Genomic DNA, 22958 nt, shown 5'->3' on the forward strand with positions numbered 1-22958 from the left:
TGGCGCCCCAGGGTTGGCAACGGGGCCATGCATAGTTGAGTTTGACCGTTTTGTCATAAGAGAGGTTCAGTATCAATTTGAAGTGAATCAGTGTAGAAATGAAGAAGTTAATGTAAAATAACCTAAATTTTTTTTATAGTAAATGGATTTTTTTGGTGGGTGTGGCCTATGTGGGCGGGCGCCCCAGGGTTGGGATTGGGGCCATGCATAGTTGAGATTGACCCTAATGTCATAACAAAAGTTCAGTATCAATTTGAAGTGAATCCGTGTAGAAATGAAAAAATTATAGTAAATGGAAATTTTTGGTGGGTGTGGCCTATGTGGGCGGGGCGCCCCAGGGTTGGGAATGGGGCCATGCATGGTTGAGATTGACCGTATTGTCATAGGTGAGGTCCAGTATCAATTTGAAGTGAATCGGTGTAGAAATAAAGAAGTAAATGTAAAATAACCTAAAAAAATGAGTGATAATTTCTGACGCGGCCCCACCCCAACCCCTATAACTTTTGACCCAGGGGTCAGATCAAAATTCCAAATAGTGCACCGTCGCACATATGCTCATAGCTACCATGTGTGTAAATTTCAAGGTTCTAGTGCTTTTAGTGTAGGAGGAGATAGTGGCCAGGACGGACGGACGGACAGACGGACGGACAGACGGACGGACGGACGGCGGAGATCACCACAATATCCCCACCTTTTTTTCAAAAAGCGTGGGGATAACAATGTGCTAATATGCAGCTTTAGTAACCTCTGAATAATTGCAATCATCATCAATTAATCCATTTAAGCCCAGTGGACTCTCCCATCCTTCTAAATTGAATCAATTTATTTCCAAAATTAGGGATGTCTAGTGTATTTATTTCTATATTTAGAATATTTCTTACAGAAATTCCTTTAAGCAAACAGCGCAGACCCTGATGAGACGCCGCTACGCTGTTTGCCATGGCCTTTTTTCTAGCATAAATGGGTTAATAATCTTCTTCCAAATTATACAGGTATCAAGGGTATTTATATGGTCTTTGACACAGATAATATACAACTGAATTTATCCCAATTTTCAGTACTCTTGAATTTGGTTATAACACTCTCAAACTTTTAATATCAAACAATAAATGAGCAAGTTACTTTTGATTCTTAAGGTGGGTTCCCACTGCCGATCCGATCAACTCGATCATCCCGATCATCGAAATGTCCCGACAAAACACGACTAAGCTCTACTAACAAGAGTATACATGACTTCTTCTTGACCTCTTGTCGATAACACACGACCCCCACACGACTTATTCACGACTTCCACTCAACCATCTCTCCGATCATCTCGACCTATACGCAAGCCCTATACGATCTCAGCTCGACCAAGTGGACCTCAGCTTGATCGCCACCAGATCTTCACTCTACAACCGTGATGGTCGTACTACAGTCGTACAAAGCAATCTTAAATAACTCGGGTAGAGGTTGAGCGGATCAGGTACAGAGCTCGTGTATGGTCGAATAGCAATCGGAAAGTGATCGTGTATGGTCCAGTAGCCGTCGGGTAGCAGTCTAGTAAATCTGTACATCGAATCAAATAGAGGTCGAGTGGATCGTGTTGCGATCTAAAATAACTCGGGTAGAGGTCGAGCGGATCAGGTACAGATCGTGTAAAAGATGTCAATCCGATCGCCACACATTTGCTTCACTATCAACTCGATCTTCTACTTGACTAATACACGACTACTTCCAGAGCGCTTTTCGATCCATTTTCTACTCGACCGCTACTCAATATTTTTTGACAAAAAATATCGGGTTGGAAGCCCGACCAATGCCGACCTACCCGATCGCCCCCGACCCTCATGCCAACCGAACTAGACCAGTACCCGACCTCTTGGTCGGGCTTGATCGAGTTGATTGGATCGGCAGTGGGAACCCAGCTTTATACATGTATTTTAAATACATGAATTTTTTGTTACAATTATGTCATGCAACTTTATCAAGAACCTTTCATTAGACATGTTATACACCTTAATCACATACAATTTAAAAGAAATTTAAATATTGAGTGCATTGTAATTTATGAACACCATGTCCCATGACCAAAATAACAGATGATTTTATAATACAGGTACAGAACGTCTTTGCATGAAACATGAAAATAAAATACTTGATCAAATAAAGAACATTAACAAAAACCCTATCGCTTCACTTACTTTGTGTCCAAATTGCGATGGCAGAGTTCCCACGTACAGAATTCCTGAGATAGCCATGCATGGGATGCACAGTTATGAAGTAGCGTAGATCTCGTGCATCGGTGTTTGGTCCCTTGCAATACAGGCTCTGGCTGGAGAACTGAAACAAGCTTTCACTGCTGACCATTTTCAGTGAAGTTGTCCCTGTATTCACTTTCACACGGGGTTTGTTGTTATCCATTGGTATTATTTCGATATTCATTTGCTGCGGTTTCTTTGTGGGTAGGTCAAAACCTAGGACTAGAAACTGTTGATGTGTTCCATCACTTATAGTGAAAGTGAAACTGTCAGAATGCGTTCCACTTCCATCGTGTTGGTAACTTATGACTTTTTCTTTTATGTCGTGTTGCGAGAACTTTGTTACTATTTCAGAGTAATTTCTTAGGATATTTCCATGTTGAGGAACTTGTGTTATTGTGAATATGATATCAGTATCAGACGTGTCATGATCCATAGCCTGAAGATCGGCTAAAGTTATCAACTTATTCTCACCATCTTCTAACAGGATTGTCTTGAACAGCAAAACAGGCAAACTGTTTTCAATGGAATTCAAGGCGATTTTGTAAGTACAAGGAAACAGGTGTTTACTGTCTTTAACTTCAATTTCAAGGCTGTCCATTTTCATTTCAGCAATATCTGGGTAAGATACATAGATAACTTGATCTGATAGCAAATCTATCGATGAAAATGTCAACACTTCCGATTTCGCTTTATTTGCAATTTCTAAATGCCCATATTTTGGAGCTTTGGTGACTTTAAATTCCAAGTTTTCTTCATGTAAATCAACCTCGCAGCCTTTCAGAATGTCTAATGCAAGAACCAGCATTCCGTTTCTTTGCAACTCAATCCCTAAATTCACATTCTTTGGATACAGGCTTCCCATACCTTTAATTGTCACTAAGAAGTGCCGATTTACCAACGAGTTCAGACCATCCGAGACATCAAACATGATCCGGTCTGGTTTAGAGTCTTTACCGAAATGTTTGTAGGCAAGCAGTTGGTTATCTATGTCATGTTGGGTAAAGTTTGAGCCATACATAAGGGCTTGTTCTTTGTCGGACACTGCCTTGATCAATACGCCATATTCCGGTATGGATCGAAGAACAAATATCAGATCATCTACTGCTGAATCTATATCCTCAGCTTTTAGCATTTCATTTGTAATAGTTTTCTTGTCCCCTAGAGCATCTATCTGCAAGCCTGTGTTAATGGCCAATCTAGGGGCTTCATCATTCACTGGAATAATTAAAATTGGCACTTCAGTTGAGACATTGTGGACGCCATCAGTCAACACACATTCAAACGAATCACCTGAAGTCTCGGAACCATCATGCTCATATGCTATAGCCAACATTTCTTGGATATCTGCAACAGTGAAGTGGTTTGTGGCCTTGTCACCCGTGACCAGCTGTTTGACTATTCGACCATGGTTTGGTGGCCTGATGATTATGAATGTCAGGTTGTCCACTGGAACATCAGCGTCTGTCACACTGAGCACTGATTGGTCAATCCGTATGTCCATACCTTCAGACACTGCAAACAATTTCACCTGTATTTTCGGCACTTCGTCATTGGTTGGCTCTATAACAACATCTATTACTGTATCTTTCCCGACATTCTTGCCATCGGAACACTGAAGCCCAAACTTGTCTGTCACGGGTTCAACACCCTTGTGAATACTCTGAACATACCAAATGTCCCCCCTGTTGATATCTTCTGCAGCAAATGCAGATATTGGTGTCCCCAGAGCAACATTATTTGCACTTTTCGTAAAGAATCCATTCAGAGGTTGGGTTTTTACTACACAAAATATTTGCTCTAAATCACCATCATCATCCAATACTCTTACGTTCTTTTGAGATATTGCTACTTTTTGTCCCTCAACAACATGTATAGGGTTATCATGGATTATTCGAGGTGCTTGCATGTTTGTAGGAATATTGACACTGCCTGCATTAATTTTCAGTGTAATGGGTACTCTATGTATACCATCAGAGACGATGAGCGCAACTTTGTCACCATTATATCGCTTATTCACTGCTGCTTTCTTATACAATATGTGTTTGTTGTCTATATCTGTAATTGAGAATGAATCAGTTACAGACAAAACCTTCCCCTCCTTGTACAAACTGCCGAAACTAGGAACACTCTGTAATACAAATTTGACGTTATTTTTCTCGGTTTCTTTATCTCTAGCGTACAGTGCATCAGGTTCTATCACAACTTGACCCTTTTCATCAATCACTGCTCCTTTGTTGATTACTTCTGGGACTGTGTCACTTAGTGGCTTGATTACAATGGTAAACTTCTGGTTCTCAAGCTTGTTTCCTACTTTATCTTCTACATTGAAATAGAAGTTTATTATTCGTGTGTTGATAGACAATGCTGCGCTGGGTGGTTGGTAGCATATTTTGAGTTGATTCACATCTCCTTGGGTAAACTGGTCCACTGGTTTCCATGGACTCTCGCAATGGACGATCTTCCCAGAATCGAACAAACTGTTAGTGTACATATCTTCAGGTATTTGTGTGACCGTATATTTAACTTCACGATCGTTAGATTCGTCATCCGTGAATCTCAGATTCTTTTTCCGCAGTTCTGTAAGCCTATTGTAACCAACTTCAATTTGTAATAAAGTATTGGGATATATGAAGGGCGCAGTGTCATCGACTGGTTTTACTCGGACGACAAGTTCGTAGACTGGTGATTCATTTGGAGGGATGGCATCATCTTTCAGCTTGAATTTTATTTCGTCCGTAAAAGCTACATTTGCATGTTCTCCCGTCTGCTTGTAAAATATTTTTCCCTGCATTATATCATGCTGAGTAAAGACAGAAACAAACCTTTCAAAACTGCCATTTTCAAACTGCCAAATACTTGAATTCTCTGGACACTCATATTGTCTCATGAAAATAATTCCTAATGATGAAAATGGTGGAACCAGAAAAAATGTTATAGAGGAACTGTCTCTATCTGAAGCCACCAAACTCAGGGGTGTCAGTGCAACTATTCCACTTTTAATAACATCAACTCCTGTGTTAATGCTTAATGTTGGAATCATGTCATCTTTAGGGAATATTATAACTGGCATTAAGAAAGTCACTTCCAGACTTCCATCAGACATTTTGAAAATGATGTTATCACTGTAGGTGTCACTGTTGTCGTGATGGTATACAACATTCCCTTGCTCCAGATCCCGTGGTGTGAAGTACTTCTTGCCTGATGGCAGAGTCAGATGCCCATGTTGCAATCCCTCCCAGCGATATATTCTTATGTTATCACTCACTTTTCCAGGGGCTATTTCTAGTGAATCTGGACTACTTATTGCTTTTGACTGACCTTCTATTAGGTTGAGACCTTTTACTATTGACAATATAGACGCCAAACTGTTCAATGGCTGTACCACGATCATTAAAGGAATCTCAGCCGATGAAAGACCCTCAGAGTCCACGATAGTGACCCACAACTGAAACATTCGATTAATGTTGGAATCGGACTGCGGCGGTTTGTAGGCTATTTTCAGATCATTCACTTCTCTCTGATAGAAATACTGCAAGGGCGTTTCTGGGTCATCTGTGTTCACAATGGACCCTTCTCCGGGACCCAGGGGTAACGAGATATTGAAAATGAGGCGGCCAGGTGGAGTGTGATCATCTACACCAGACACAATGTCCGGCGTAATTGCAGTCATTGTAAACTTGTTAATTGCTTCCATAACAAATATTGCATTGAGACTTGCATGAGGATGTGTGTTTGCCTGTCGAAGATAACTGTTTACTGTCAGTTGAAAATATTCCTCTTTTATTGTGGACATGTTTTTATTGAATATGCGTACATGCAAGGCAATGTAGTCAAAATTCAATCCATTTTGTTGCGAGGTGAATTTATATCTTATATCAGATTTCTGAAAATCCTGGCAGTCAATATTTGTTAAAGAAAGTCCATTGCTAAGTAAATTGCCATACAGTGGTAACCCATAAGCATCCGGCAAAATGCTTATTCTGCAGGAATATAAACTGCTGTTGAACATAAAGTTCACTGCATTGTGCAAAGGTTGTGAGGAACCATCATCAACAGTCAAGTCCTGTTTCTTTTTCACGATCTCATAAGATGCCTGAACTATTTTTATCACTAAAACAAGCGGAATGACTGTGGTCTGCGAAGAGGAATCATAGCGGATCAAAAGATGCAGCCGATCTTCTGTGAAAGATTCTGAACCAAAATGTGTATACTTAATCTCACTATTTGTGAAAGTACATGGAAATTCAGTTTTGCTCAGTCTGCCTGGTTTGTAATATAGGTTTACTTCGTTGTCTATAGCCCTTACGGTGCAATTATTTCCGGCTCGAACCTTCAACCTTAGGTCTCTGGAGGGATCCAGCCATACGGTGCGACCCTGTGTCACACTGACGGCTCGGTTAACGATCACAACATCTGCTTTCCTTACATCTGCTTCGCTTTGCACGATGCCTGTAAAAATCCACAGTGGCACAAACACGCGCGTTATCGCGGTAATTAAGTCCATGATTACTGAATTAGGCTTAATTAATTAATTAATCCATCAACAATCCCGATTCGGTAATTAAACTCCTCACCAAGAATAATTGTTGTCCGATATATAGCGTTTACACCTTTCATGTTTGTAAACAATATTCATCAAGGTAACGGTGTATTTAACTGTTTCGGTCGTCTACTTTCACAATTGTGAAGCAGACGACTTTGGGATGCTGGGATTCGTTGAATGGGCACGTGCCGCAAAATAACAGCCAATCAAATAGCGTGTGTCCTGCGGGGGTTATATCCACTCAAAGTGCTACTTCATTATTGGAGCACACTTATTCACTCAGTTATAATTAAATTAAAGTACACGATTGCTACCTACGGCTTAAAAATCTTGTATGAGAGAGGTAGCGTATTAAAATTTACAAATTGGTGTCATATAATTAACACTTACGCACCACACACAATTGTCGTAGTATTCCAGGCTTGATTAGCATAATTGCGCTGAGCTGAGCGATGTGCATACACTTTAATTATAAATTTACGCACGTTTTTTTGTATGAATTAAGTCAGAATGCATTAGGACGGTTGCCGACGAACACAGACACTAGACAAATATAAAAGAACATCACTAAAAGTGCCGTATATCATAATTTTCGTATTTCAAATTAGCCATAATAAATACGGAACTCCAGCCTATGTCTTTCCCGCTCAACAGTTCGGTATGACCACATTCATCAATATCTTGATTACGCTAAGTATCATTGGTCGTTCAAACTCATAATTCTTTTAACTTTAAGAACGCATGTAAACGGCCATTTCGGTGCGTCATAAACCAAACTAAAATTAGGATCACTATCGGAAAAAGGTACTTAATTCATGGGCGTAAGGTGTCGTGCCAGATTAGCATGTGCAGTCCGCAGCATTGTCCTTTTATTTTGATGCGCTAAAACGTTTGCGCTATGTGATAGCAATAAGATTACGTTTTGTTTTGAAATTCTTTGATAACGCACTCAGTTATAAGACATTATTAAATGAAAGTACACGATTGTTACCAACGGCATAAAATAATGTATGGTAGACGGAGTGTCCCCTTTTACCATTTCACAGCAACTGACACATGTACATGTTATATGTGACAATATTGTAATATCGGTATTACACAGAAGAACAATTAAAGACGGTAAATCGTTGATAACGTACAACACAGAAAACATTTATGTATGTATGTGCTCGCCCTATTAAGCATGGTTAAGTGTTTCATTGGCTGTTAAAAGCATTCTCTACATGTAAGCCCAGTGAATGTGTCTGCCTGTCTCGTATGGGTACTGTATAGAATACCGTTCACGAAGTTAACGGTGAGTTTTTGTGACCAATCGTGCGTCCGTAAGTTCGTCGCTTTTTATGGTTCATGAATTGGTGTATTGTATTTTTAATTAAAAGTCGTTTGTCTTTGTTAATCATCCAAAAACAAATAATAGGTGGTTCAGATGCGATTGTGTTAGCCCGAGATCTTTAATAGCAACGCTTTCCATGCATCCGTGTCCGCGCTCCGCGTCCGCGTTCTGTGTTCGTGTTCCGTATACGGACACGGAGTATCTATTCCATGCATCCGCTTATTATTTTTAATAAGCCTTTCCGTGTAAAAAGCTCATTCCAAACGTGGTGGTACTTGAACTTAGATGTCGTTATTAGAAGAGCACACATTTTTTATGATGACTGCTGCGGCAGTACTGCATGTTAGTCGACGGAAACTCAGACATATGGTACTGGACACGGGCCATCATAACACACCGTCAAACTTACGACACATACTATTATTTTGTTAGAGAATTAGAGCTGAATTAATGAAAATTATCATAATTATATGTGATAAACATTACCGATCTATTCGTATTAGACAGACTTCAAAAATTATATGTGAACTCCCATAGACAAAAAAGAACATAAATAGCGACTTCTTTTAGCGGTATATCTTGTTTGAAATATATACTGTGTATTTTTTATGAGCGAGTATAGAGTGTAAAATATGCAGGCGATATATATTCGCATATTACTGTTCTCACTTACCTGAAACGCCATTTCTTTGGCATTGCTTCGCCTGATGTTTGATGCAATGTCTTTGTTTTTGTATTCTTTCATACGTTGATTGTATATTTCAGGGTGATTACTTATTGAATTTATTATTTTTCTACTAATATCTATGCTTTTAAGTCGACCTTTCAGATTGACTGCCATCCGTGTACTGTGTCCGCGTCCGTAAAAAATCGCTCAACGAGCGATTTTTCACGGACGCAATAAGCGGACGAAAAATGCGGACGCGGACCGCGGATACATGGAATAGCTCCAACAGATTTCAACCGCGTACGCGGAGACAGGGAAACCCGGCCTTAGAAGGTCTATCTGCTGCCCGCTTAGCGCAGTGGTTGGTACACGCACTCGTTTCTCACCTAAGCGACTCATGTTCAACTTCCATTTCCGAAGGCATGTGAGTTTGGTTGGTGGTCACCATACCGGACAGTTGCTTTTCCCGGGCACTCCGCCCCTCCCTCAGTACAGAAAACCACGATTTGAAATATGTCAGTAACAACTAAATTGCTGGGCAGTGCAGCCATATTCAAAATTCGTCGCAACGTTCGCGAGTCTTCTAGATTAATAACGTAGGAGTGGCTGGAGCACACTCCGGGTCAACACATAATGCAGTCTCAGGCGCGGAAGGATCGAATGAACTTCGGAATAACCACATTATCTATAATATATATTTTTCTTCGCACACATAGTTACCGTTGAAAGTTTGCACAGTACTTATAGTGGTCTTAATTGACCAAACGAGGTATGAAAGTGAAGCGTAACAGCGCAGAGGCATTTCACTTATTAGGGTGAATGACCTGGGAGCAGTAGGGCTTTGTCACCTGCTCCGCGTGGGAGCGGGTAATTACATTGTGGTATGCAATCCCACTCGGAGTTCGAGACCAGACGTGATGCTGATTGTTGAGCCGAGCTCTGTGAAAAACGGGGCTTAACGTTTGTGCGTAACGTGTCGTCCCAGATTAGCATGCACAGTCCACACAAGCTTATCAGGGACGACACTTTCCGACCGAACTGGGTTTTCGCTGAGAAGAGATTTTCCTCAAACAAAAAATACAATAAAAACAGAAAGTGCAGTCCCTGATTTGCCTTTGTGAACTCTACAGGCTAAACTGCAACGAAACATTACGCACATGCCTTTTGCCCGATTTTGCAACGCCGATGTTTTTTTATAAATAAAAACTACATTTATATGTACAATTTACATAGTAGACATGTATATCTATGCAACTCTGCTAAATGAATATATGTGTACATGTACATTATATCGTTTAGTATACTAGGAAGCTTACTCAGTTGAGAATGTAAAACTTCAAACTCCATAATGCAAAGGAACACTCGTTGATCAATACCATATTGTGTTAAATTTTTTAAGCAAATATTAATTCAACAAAATATTCCTTACAAGTACGAGTGTCTACCTTCTTTAAATATTCTGGGCTCAAGGTAGCTGTTATATTTGCAAAACTGAACATCGCAGACAACACATTTGGTGACAGCAGATTTTGTGTAGTACGGGAGATAACTAAATATTAAATTACAAAAATTGGTTCGCAGTTATTTCCCATGCTAATTTTGTATTAATAGTGGAACAAACAAAAAAACTAGGTGTTGGTTGATAATTTTCAAAGTATTGATATACAGGTATAGTCTATGTAACCGGTATATTGTAGTGGCTCAGATCAGAAATATGTTTAAATATGCGACAGTATTGTAGACTGATATGCCTAGTACATAGGCGACTCTTATTCAAAAACTAGTTTAAGATGTGTGTTGTCCTTCACAATATATGTCTGCTACCGACGTCGTAGACTTAAGCCATACATGACGCGATATGTATATATTCTGACCTTGTTCAAGCGCCCTTTTCCTTTTTCCGGAAATGGACGTAATAACCAAACCATGGCAGAGCTACTATACGCGCATTCATACTTTGTTAAGAACACATTTCGTTTTGAAGTCGCATGTAGTAGTGCAGATGTATTGTGAACAGCGGATTTGTATACCGCAAGCAGTCCCGGATTTCCCGCTAGGCAGAGTTGGCAGCTGCCTACGGGCCCGCGACTTTTAGGGGCCCCAGTAGGCCATGTGTTAAGATTGTTGCGGACCGAACGCTAACTATCCATCGTAGATCCTTTATTTAAGTTTCTTTTTTCTGGATAGTTAAATACGTAAATTTAGATACTCTGGTCTGTTTTCTTTAATTCTTAATCGTATAATTATAATTTCGTATTTTGCATTTCGGTATGATGGTGACATTTTATACCTATTATGATTGGAAAACAACGGATTAATACAGCGGCATATGAGTGCCGTTTCTTAATACCTTATTCTTACAGAATGTATAAAACTACATTGTATTCAATTATGCAGCACAATTTTGAATGTAACCAACGACTAGCCGAAGTGCACGGTTACTGCACAGACGAAGGCAACGGATATGACGTTGCATGCGTCTCGGTTTACTCCGCTGACGTTTGATTCTTCTTCAGGCATTATAGAACGCAGTGTCTTATAATCATCTAAATAATTTACGTAAAACTAAACTAGGTTTAGTGTAAGTCCATTAGTACAATACGAATACAATCGTGTTAATAAACAAAAACTACAATGAAGTGTTCAAACATCATGTAGAAGCATGTATTAGCAAACATACGAGGAAACAAATAATAACAGATATGCACTATATTTAGGATGTTATAAATAGTTATTCAATAAGCAGAAAATACTTATGATTTTTCCTCACCGAGTTGTATTGCACCAGTTATTAGTCTGGCTACATTGTTAATGACTTAAGTATTTTGACAAGATAGTATGTTTTTAAATTTCATTTCAGTTTGCAAGTTTGACCAAATACAATACTTTCTTCACAGATCTTTATAGATTGGACAAGTTAAAAGATGTGATATATTCGGACGCTACGGTACATATAGTTTGCATTTGCGCTCATCTTTGGGTATGTTATTATATCTACCATGTCCAATTTATGGTCGCTTAGCATAAATATTGGTAACTGTTGTTTAAAATTTCTGCTAATAATGCAATATAAATATTTGTCCTACGCGAAGTCAGTCTTTAACATTCTATAGTATTCTAGTTTTGGTTGGATATAGATATATATTGTATCTCGTCAATTTTGGATTCATTGATATTTGAAACTCTGGTGTCATTAGATTTATCAAAATTATGAGTTACAGAGGCGTATCCAGAAAATGTTCAGAGGGGTGGGGGGGCTGAACTGGGGAGTCTTGTGGTTCAAAAACTGTCAAATAAGGCAAAGTCATTGATAAACCTTTTTAACAAATTATAAAAATAGCATTTTAACAACACTCTTTATTTCAAGTTCTATCAATGCGGATGGTCGAATGATGATAGAGCGGTAGACTTTTGCTCCAGGGGTCAGTGGTTCGAGTCCCATTAAGGTTTAATTTTTTTAAGTCTTTTATTGTATTCTTGATTTTTTTTATTGGAGATTTTTATACCCAATGTTAACATTTATCAATATAACGCATTTAATGACAAACTTTAAAGCATGCCAAAATCTGTGAAAAGGCCCCTTTAAATTCATCAAAGAAACTTACCGAAAAATTAATGAGCCATTTGTAAACATTTACCTATAGCTAATCAAATAGAGAAGCTTATCACTTAGTCAATGAAGCGTGCAGTTTAGCTGGCGAAGGTTAGATAGTCTGTACACATGCCTGGGGGCTGATCACACAAATTGACAGCTGTTTATGGCTTAATTAGGGGCATATGACAGGAAATACACAAGTGGATTTAAACTATAAGGGGCTCATTTAAAAAACAAAAATCGTATCTTCCCAGCCAGCTGGGGGGGGGGGGGGGCTTTAGCCCCCTAGCCCCCCACCTAAATACGCCTCTGAGTTAAATCATTGAAATAAATTCCGTGCCAGAGTTGTTCTAAGTTTTGTTTAACAAATGCACATCACAGATTTGTGTTATAACTATTATTATCCATAATACAATACTTGTACATATTACTTTGTTTGTTATAAACAGTATGCATCAGCGATTCAGGGTTTTGATTGATTTTCACCCAATAACTAAGGGCACGTTGTTTGCATATAATACTTTAATAGCGAGTGGAAATCTGTCTGGTTCACCTAAGACAGCAGCATTAGAAGTCAGTGAGCGTACACCTAGAATAGTTTTTCAAAATTTAAAATAAATTTTGTCAACTTCGCTAATGCAACTTCAGCTTCAGATGCATATACAATAATGGGAGCAACTAGAGAGTCAAATACACGGCCGTTAATCACGCGCGCCACCTCTTTTTCGCGATGCATTAATAAATGAGCCAATGCTACTTCCGAGGTGGCGCTAATTGCCGGATGTTTTGAAATTTTACGGATAATTGTACAAGGTGAGTAGGTTTTATATGTTTTTTTTTTCAACATATTTCACATTATTTAAAAAATCGGACAATGTAGTGCGATTCAGCGAAGATTTATTCATCCATAAATGTTCAGAAACATACAATCACAACCCATTTAGAAACGTGAGGACCTTTGTAAGTTGTTGCATGGTGACGTTTTAAAAGAAAATCGATGTATTTTGCCTGTGTAACGAGCAAATGTCTATCCAAAGAAATCTCTAATGGCATCAAACAATTGCTGTGAACATGTACAATTTGTTGCATGCACAAACACATTGGCTTCTTGCCGATCTATTACATAATTTTGCAATTTTCAAAAAGAGATGGGGCCAATGCCAAGGAGGTGGCGCTCAGGACAGGAGGTGGCGCCAATGCACATTTTCAGCCATTTTAAAGTGACATATTTTATGTAACAGTTTCTGTGTATTATTGTTCTAGGACTGAAAGTAAATGTTCGTAAAATAAAAGCAACTTACAGGCCAAGTAAATATGTTCGTGTTCGTATCTGATGTTTTTTCATTCACTGTTTTTATTTTATTATTTCTAATTTCATGAATGGTTTAAATAAAGAAACGTGTATTTGGTCAATATTAAAAACTACTTACCAATGCTCGTTGCATATGTTCGATCTGCATTAGTATGTAACGCCAAGTTAGAATGTTCGATATATCATTTATTGTGTCACTGGTGATAAATATTTTCCTCTTTTTGCAGATGGGAGTTTTTAAGAGAAGGAAACGGAAAGGCTTGGTCCTTGCTTCACGGAAAAGATACAGTCTTGGTAAAAAGAGAAAACTGCCTGAATTTCAACAAAGAACATCTGAAAGAAACCCAATGTAAGACAACACATAACAGAAGTATTACCATTTTCAACTCTCAGCTAAATTAAAGAGCAAGATTGGTGTCACCAATCGTACGACAACGCGGTTCCCAGTTTTGTTCCAAAGGTAAAGCAATCAAGAAAATTAGACTAAATGTCAGAAAGATATGACAGTTTTTGAAGAGAAAATACTAATTCTTCATTAGATGAGACGTACCTTTACTCAAAAACGGCTTTGGAAACTCGCTTTTAATGACGTCTTTCGCGGAAGGTGATGTAACCTCTGAAATGGGTAGCATATCGGTTATTGAAAGAGATAATACGTGTTAGGAATTCACGACAGATGACACTACGTACACATTATTTAACGACGCTATGAAGATCCTCCGTGAGGAAAGTGTCGATGGGTGAATGGTGTCGTTTTTAAATTTAGTATCAATTGGACGATTTCCGTTAGAAAATGTTGCATTTCAACTGTAGATGTTGTCAATTGGTTTGACTGTGAAGACGTAAGAACCCTGCGCTATAATGACACAACAATGAAGTTTTTCTGGTTGGGAAAGCGCTTGTTGTGGGGCTGCACCCGAGTTCGACAAAAATAAACTGTGCATGTCCAAGTACATGTAAAAGTGTGTTATCACAGTTTAATCCACTTGGCTTTGAATTAAATTGCGACGTGAGCACCGGCTTATAAAAAACTCATTTAGGTACAAATCTCATGAAAGCTATATGCTTAGACAAGATATTGGGTATTTCAGTAAACGCATGGACATACGTTTATAAGACTAAACCCTAAGCATTGTGAGGGGTGTGCAGCCCATGCGATCACAATACGGATACACGTGGCAAACATGTTGCCTTCTAAACGTATTGGCATACATGTATATCATGTTGTTGATCGTGACTTTGACAGCAATGCATAAGTGCTGAGCAAATAAAAGTAATAACTGAGATACGTGTTATGAGCATTGTATGTCGCGCATGATTCATCAAAAAGAAAACTGTTGTTTACTGCAGCATTTTTAAAGAACTTTAAGCTGTATATAATATATTTAATCATTTTGTCAGCTGTACACATTTGAAGGTCCTGCTAAAACCGTTTCGTTTGTTGTTGTTTTTTGTTGTTTTTGTAGGTTTTTGCCGTTTTAAAAAGTAATACAGATTTATAACGACAGTCAGTTTGGTTTTTCTTTGGTCGTTGACGGCTCAGGTACTACTTAAATTACCCCGGGTAGTCTTGAGTATACTTCAATGGATCCCGGATACGGTCATATTCCGGGGGAGCTTTTAGTTTATTTTCGGTACTCCGGATACTCTGTTGTATACTTGATGTAAATGGGATACTCTTTAAGTAGTTACTGAGCTGCCAATCACCAATGCGGTTGTCTCGATTGGTTGTTATTGGCCCAGCGACTATTTAAAAGTTCCGCGGGTACTCTTAAAGCGAGATTATACGATTTTGTCAAATATTTATTAATTAAAATAAAATGTGTTAAAACTTATTAAACATATATTTAAATATAAATTAAAATAAAAGTTAAGAAGAACATGTGTCGAAAAATGCGAAATAAGCAAGATATTTAATTCTGAAATCGAAAAAGGCTGTACAGTCGAATTCGCCAGCATGTAGATCATGCATGTACGATGTTAATCTAAATTTAGTTTAGCGGTTAATTTTAAAATTCCTGCAACGATATCTATTCATACGACACATGAACACTAAAAAGACGACTGCTTCGGTTATTGTAGGAAAATATGTACGAAATATCTTCGTCACAATCGGCTCGGGGCGCTAATATGTCTTTGCTGCATTTTATAAAATTCGTCTTCAATGTATACTTTTTCTTGCCTATTTTGTGTTATTGTTTTATATTTTATCAATATATTACAATTTAACACATATAAAAAATCGTATAATCTCGCTTTAAGTATACTAATGTGTACACCGGGAACGGAAAATACGCTTACAGGCACCGGGGTACCTTGGGATACTTTTTAGTATATTTTCCGTACTCCAAGTCATTTGTAGTATACTTAAGTTACAGGGGGTACTTTAATGTAGTACCTGAGCCGGAAATGACTTATCGAGCGTCAATTATCATACGCACTCTTTTCCTGGGTTTACCAGTACTAAGTGCGCTTACTAATGCCGTGACGAACAACTGCCCAACTTATATCCGAGATAGAATAAATGAAAAATTAATTGTATGACCAACCACCACAAGTTACGTTTCCGGGCCGGTATGCGAACCACCGATCCTCGAATTTGTAGCCCAATGCTCTACTTCTGGGCAAACCGCACGTTCTAACAAAACAATTACATCTCGCAAGGTTTTACTACACAGGCCCGTATTCACCAAAACATTCAAATACTTAAACTAAATATTAAGTATTGTGCTATAAACTGTTTTGTCTCTGCAGTTTGAAAACAAAACGCGTCGTATTGTAATCAAATACTTCATAGTAAACGCCTTACATTTTTTCCGCCTCAGTTTATTCTTTTGTCTCCAATATAAAAATGGGCTGCTGAAAACGGATTTGGATTGTTAATATGCAGAAAAGTATGTTTATACTTTATTTCAGTAACGAAAACAATATTGAGTTACATGTCTCTGCCTAGCAACAATTTGATATCGTAAATAAAAGTGGTAACGATGAGGACTTGTTTCAATTAACATATAATTTTTACATTTATCAAGTAAATAAACTACGTTTTCGATTCAGTTCAGCGATATGAATGAACAAACATATATAACGGGATATTAAGATCTTTACATAATCAATAACTGAAAGGAAACGAACTTATCAAAGCCATAAAATGATATGCAAGAAAATATCAAAATATAAAGATGCTTCTCTGACTCTTGTATAAAATAAACAGCTGTAATTACAGCTTGATGCAATCACCGTTACTGTGGAAAATAATTCCCTACTTAGGGCAAAAACACATAACATAAATAAACAAATCAACAACCCTGGCAAATTGCTCCTATTAAAAAGTTATTCCTTGTGCACATTTTTCAAGTGCCGAGAAAGTGAGTATTCCTTCTCAAACCTTTTCCCGCAAATCTGGCAAATGCAAATGTTCCCCAAGTGTTTAACTCTGGTGTGCATTTATAGGGCTCGTTTGGATCTATGCATTTTTTGACAAACATCACATGTATGAAATTTCTTTTGACCCTCACCGCAATGCTGTTCGTAGCGTTTTAGGTTTCGGATATAGCCGAATTCTGCATGTTAAAGTTCACATTTCAGTTTTCTTCCTGCCGTAAACTGACGAAAATGATTTCCCAAATCCCTCTTCGTTGAAAATCGTTTCACACATTTACCCGCGTGTACATATTTCTGGTGCACTCGGTGTTCTTTAAGTTGTACACGGAACTAAACCGACGGCTGCATACCAATCACATTTCCGTTTTTGACGTGGAAATTCAGTCTGCTGTTTGTGGTGTATTACTTGTTACACGATTTGCATTCATATCTTATTTTTTAGTTCCTTATTCATGCCCGTGCTGAAATATAAAAAAGCGTCATTATTTTATGAGAATCAATCGAGCTCTAAACAACATCGGTGTAATAGAAAAGCAATTGTTCAAAATGATTTAACATCATACGACTGTTAAATCATATCGTGCATTAGCGCCACCTCCTTTCCCTAGCGCCACCTCCTTTGCATTGGCTCCACCTCTTTTGGAAAATTGCAAAAAAATATATCATATCTACAAAACGCCAATGCGTTTGTGCATGTAGCAACTAGTATATGTTAGACGCAGTCGTTTGATGTCGTTAGCTAGTTAATCGGATGGAAATTTGCTCGTAGCATAGGCAAAGACATCGATTTGATTTCAAAACCCCAATCATGTCAAAACTTATAAAAGTCCTCACGTTTCCAAATGAGTTGTGTTTGTATGTTTCAGTACATTTATGGATGAATAAATCTTCGCTGAATCGCACTACATTGCCCGATTTTTGAAATAATGTGAACTGTGTTGAAAAAACATATAAAACATACTCACCTTGTACAATTATCCGTAAAATTTCAAAACATCCGGTCATTAGCGCCACCTCGGAAGTAGCATTGGCTCATTTATTAATGCATCGCAAAAAAGAGGTGGCGCGCGTGATTTACGGCCGTGTATTTGACTCTCTAGTTGCTTAACAAGCATGAACTTGAGATTCACCGAGGCAAGGCATCGAAGTATTCATGTACAGTGTGTTCGAAGACATGTCAGTCGGGATACGCACCTCAACAACATTTGAGTTCACATTCGGATGAAAAATATACACCTGTGAAATATGTTCGAAGTCATACAAAACACCATCAATTCTTCGAATACACAAATGCAGCCCTCGGGACGATGGAGAAGGAAATCATGCTTGTGCAACATGCACCAAAACATTTAAGACAGGGAGGCTGTAAAACAGCACATGAATAAGCACGATGCACCCAAATTTTCTTGTCACGTCTGTGGAAAAATGTTCAAATGGAAGCATTGCATGAACAATCATATTAAGCAATGTGGTGTGGAAATTAATCAAGGGTAATTCTAACACCCTTTCTTGTAAAACTACAACTTTTGCCACTGTTTCACTGTTTATTATTTCATTGTTTGAATTGTTTGTTTTAAAGTTGAGTGTTTTTTGCTTAATTAACGAAATTCCTATTCAAACCAAAAATCACAATGTTTAATTTAATTAATTTGAGCTTTATCGTCGTTTTAATGTTAGTAATCAGGAAATCAACACTGATAATCTGTTTGAATTTATTTTTCTCGAATGTTTTGAAACTTATAGGCTTGCACTGTATGACATGTTTTAGTTCATAAATTTGACTGAATTACACATCCGTTCTTTTATAAATAGGATAGGAAAAATAGATTTTAATAATTAAGTTATCACATTTGAATTTTTAAAAGTTTTTTTTTTGTTTACAAGCTGTATGTTCTATATTAAGAGTAGACATTCTGGAAATCAGTGTTTGTTTTTGTATACACGTAGTTGTTTTTGTTCTTATTTTCCAATATGTACATTCCAAAAATATGTGATTTTGTAAATTTTTCTGTGATTATAACACAAGGACATATAGATAATCAAAAAATATGTATACATTGTGTTCGGATTTCGGCATATTCATTGTTAATATATTTAAAAATATTTTGTGTTTGAATTCATGCAAAGGTTTTATATAGTATGGATTTTGGTGCTAGTTAATTTTCATATAAGTGACATAAACCACACATTAATAACGTAATATACTTTTCTAGTCGTTTAAAGTTGGCATGGAGTCTGAGTGTGCTCACATTTTATTGTGATAAATATCCACACCCCTTCGAACCGCTGTGATTGTCATAACAAATAGTTATGTGATTTTATGTTTCATTATTATTACATTCGTAAATAGTAACACATTGTGTGTTAATACCGTGGGTCGTGTTCTGAGAAAACTGGGCATAATGCATAATGCAGTCCGCACAGATAATCAGCGACGACACTTTCCGCCTAAATTGGATTTTTCCTAAGAAGAGACTTCATTTAAACGAAAAATGTCATACAAGCGGAAAGTGTCGTCCCTGATTAGCCTTTGCGGACAGCTCAGGCTAATCTGGGACGACACTTTACGCACGCACATTATGCCCAGTTTTCTCAAAACGCGGCTCCAGTGTTTCTAGTCAATTAACATTTATTTGAATTTATTTTGAGTCACTATTTAAATGTTAATAAACGTAACAATAAGTATAGTACATTTTATTATGTCTTATTTGTATGGAACAGCTCATGTGTATTATATGATACAGATTCGTGCATTCATGTAAAACACAAACGTGAACAGTTTTACCAGCAATGCAATTTATAAAAAAACGTTAATATTTATAGTTCGCTGTACTTGTCTCGCGGATTTAAGCCACAAAACGGGTAATACAACATTTACCGTGTCACACAAATATTTAATCTCATACTGATCAACATTCTGAGAACACTTTAAATAAGAAAACACGGCCTCGTTGAATCTTGACAGTTGTTATTTGTCTCTTATGCACATTATCTGACAAAGCTTTTCCATGATTTCCGGGAGACAAATATTGTTCCTATATTGGTTTAAAGGGTGATAACTAAAGTGTATTCATAGATATAACAATGTAAGGAATAAAATATAGAAATACTCCTTTTTACTTAGACAAGTCTTAACCAAAAAAAGCACAATACCAAATGGTAAATGGTAAATTTAAACAACACAATCACTGAAAATGTTTTTATTAATAAATACAAAACAGATGTCAGCATCATGGTTAATTAACCAAGGACAATTGTGAAGTTACCTATAAACACATATATCAAGTGTGGTTTATTCTCCATTTACTATTTGCGGAGATAAGTTGTTTGGAGAAAAATGAGGGGTCATATTCCATAATGATATTAAGTCATTATTACTTGTTCAAATCTTCAGGGTTGTACATTTACTCTCTAAATAAGCCACTAACCAATGCGTTTGCATTTTATCACCTAAAATTGTAATGAGGCTGAAATTGTAATGTACATGTATAACAATTACATGTTCTTACTCGTTTCAGCGTGATACGCATTTTTCCAAGTTTAGATTAAGAATAAAATATAAATCTGTATGCTACTGGTTTACAACCGGCATTGTTCCTGAAGTTGAATCATACCCAATCTGAACCGCACAAAACGATATTGAAAAATGTTGCATTTTTATGCAATACGTATAGTTGTTCTGTTATACAAACACTTGCTTAGCAGTCTTGTGTTAACCCTGGGCAGGTAAGCAACTTACGAAAATAGTTGTTAACATAAATATTATTATATTACATTCGATAGTACCTTTACAAACACATATCTGACTTTTTTATAAGACAATTATTTATAAATTTAGTACGGTTATATAAAGTGTTGACATTTCAGAAAAGGGTAAACAACTCGTATTTTAAAATAATGTCATGTTCAAATACTGCTAACATGAAATGATATCCGTTGCATTACTTATTATTTGCTTATACAAAATCATTTATTTATGATTAAAACAACATTGTCAATATGAATCCCTTTTTAATGTCAAAGTCACTTTAAATCAGCTATTATGAAAAGAGCATTATTTGTTTTATTTAGAGTTCGTTTAAATCATTAGATGAAATGACAAGTCTTAAAGAAGGTAGTATTTTTTATTCATTAACTTTGAAGTGTTCCCGAATCGACTGAACGCCTTTCGGAATTCCACCGAGGTTGCTTATCGTTCCCTTCTTTCCTTTGTGCGGAGCTCTTATGTCAAACTCATGGTTTCTAAAACATTATTGTTTGTAGCATACTGTAGAGAGAGAAATCCAAAAACTGCAATTAAAGTTAAATAATGCGTTATGATGTTCCCGAAGGAAGATTTATAGTCTTTGCACCGTCTGACTTCACAAATTATAGTAACGCATCACTTACTAGTATTTAAAACGCAAATATAAACATGCGTATTTTATTATGTTTTCCTTTTTCTGTGACTTTTGAATAAACACTAGTTGATGAAAGTGGGGGTTCTGTGCTCACCAGTTATTAAAATGGGTTTAATTTTCGAATTTTGATGCATATATTGCGATTGCCTGTTGGAAGTATCCTGGTGCTCATAAAAGGTAAACTATAATGGTTTTTGAGTCCACCTTTCCATAAAAACTGCCGAGAAACCCTTATATATGGCATAAAAATGCATATACAATGAACCGTGTCAATCGTAAACAATGAGAATCTTGTGCATAAAGTCTACAATAACTTTTTTATATTAATAATTCATCAATAGGATTTATACCGAGGTTAAATGGATATCAGTAGATCATCCTGCGCATATAAAGTATAATGTCGAATAAGTATCGTAAATGTACAAACCTTTCAAATCTCCGACGAAAACATTCACAATTTACCCGTTAACCGCCATTTTGAACACCAGTTACTATTTTTCTCACTTACGCCACGCCAGTTACTTGCGTACGATCCACCCCCTGAACTTGAAACTTACAACCAAACAACAACAGAATTTACAGCGATTGAAATTCCACAATAGTGGTGCTTAATATAAGGGAGGTCCAGTTCATGCTATTTAGCGCAATATCAATATTTAACATGCAATATTAATGAACGACCAAGAACACGACCAGAAAGTCAACCAGCAGAAGAGGTTCTGGAACTTCATCAAGTCGACTAGAAAGGATAACTCTGGGGTGGCACCCTTGAAAGAAAATGGCAGGCTATACAGCGACCCACTAGACAAGGCCAACATACTGAACCGACAATATCAGTCAGTGTTCACCAACGACGAGGACTGTTATGCCAGCCCAACACTAGATGGGGAACCAGCACCAACCATGCCACATATCGAGGTTACGACCCAAGGAGTGATGAAGCTGCTGATGAAGCTTAACCCCCAAAAGGCATCGGGCCCAGATATTCTTCCAGCAAGGGTACTAAAAAAACTGGCAAATGAGTGCGCCCCATACCTCTCCCTTATATACCAAAAGTGCCTGTCAGCTGGATCCATCCCAGATATATGGAAGACTGCTACAGTGTCTGCAATATTCAAAAAGGGAGACAGGTACAAAGCAAGCAACTACCGCCCAGTATCACTCACCTGCATATGTTGTAAAATGCTGGAGCATATCATTGTCAGCAATGTCATGGGGTACCTGGACAGGAACAACATCCTTACTGACGGTCAGCATGGATTCAGAAGAAGGCGGAGCTGTGAAACGCAACTCCTAACTCTGTCGGACGAACTCCTGAAGTCAGTCCCTAGACAAAGGGAAACAACATGATCTTGCCATTCTGGACTTCAGCAAAGCGCAACGCAGCCAGACCTTGGAATGGATCCGAGCCTTCCTGACAGACAGAACACAGAGAGTTGCTGTCGACGGAGCAATCTCAGATCCCGCCCCAGTTGTCAGTG

At 37.6% G+C, this 22958-nt stretch overlaps 1 protein-coding gene across 2 annotated transcripts in view; it reads right to left on the reverse strand.

The window, feature by feature from the left end:
* Window positions 1–6907, reverse strand: part of LOC127879383 (FRAS1-related extracellular matrix protein 2-like) — a 326727-nt gene extending 319820 nt beyond the window's left edge. For both annotated transcript variants that reach the window (XM_052426164.1, XM_052426163.1), the window contains exon 1: window positions 2184–6907. In XM_052426164.1, coding sequence (XP_052282124.1) covers window positions 2184–6747 — 4564 coding nt within the window. In that variant the 5' untranslated portion in view covers window positions 6748–6907. The remainder of the gene's footprint in view (window positions 1–2183) is intronic.
* Window positions 6908–22958: the final 16051 nt, after the last annotated feature.

This window comes from Dreissena polymorpha, chromosome 4 (genome assembly GCF_020536995.1).
Source record: "Dreissena polymorpha isolate Duluth1 chromosome 4, UMN_Dpol_1.0, whole genome shotgun sequence".
Taxonomy (NCBI): Eukaryota; Metazoa; Mollusca; class Bivalvia; order Myida; family Dreissenidae; genus Dreissena; species Dreissena polymorpha.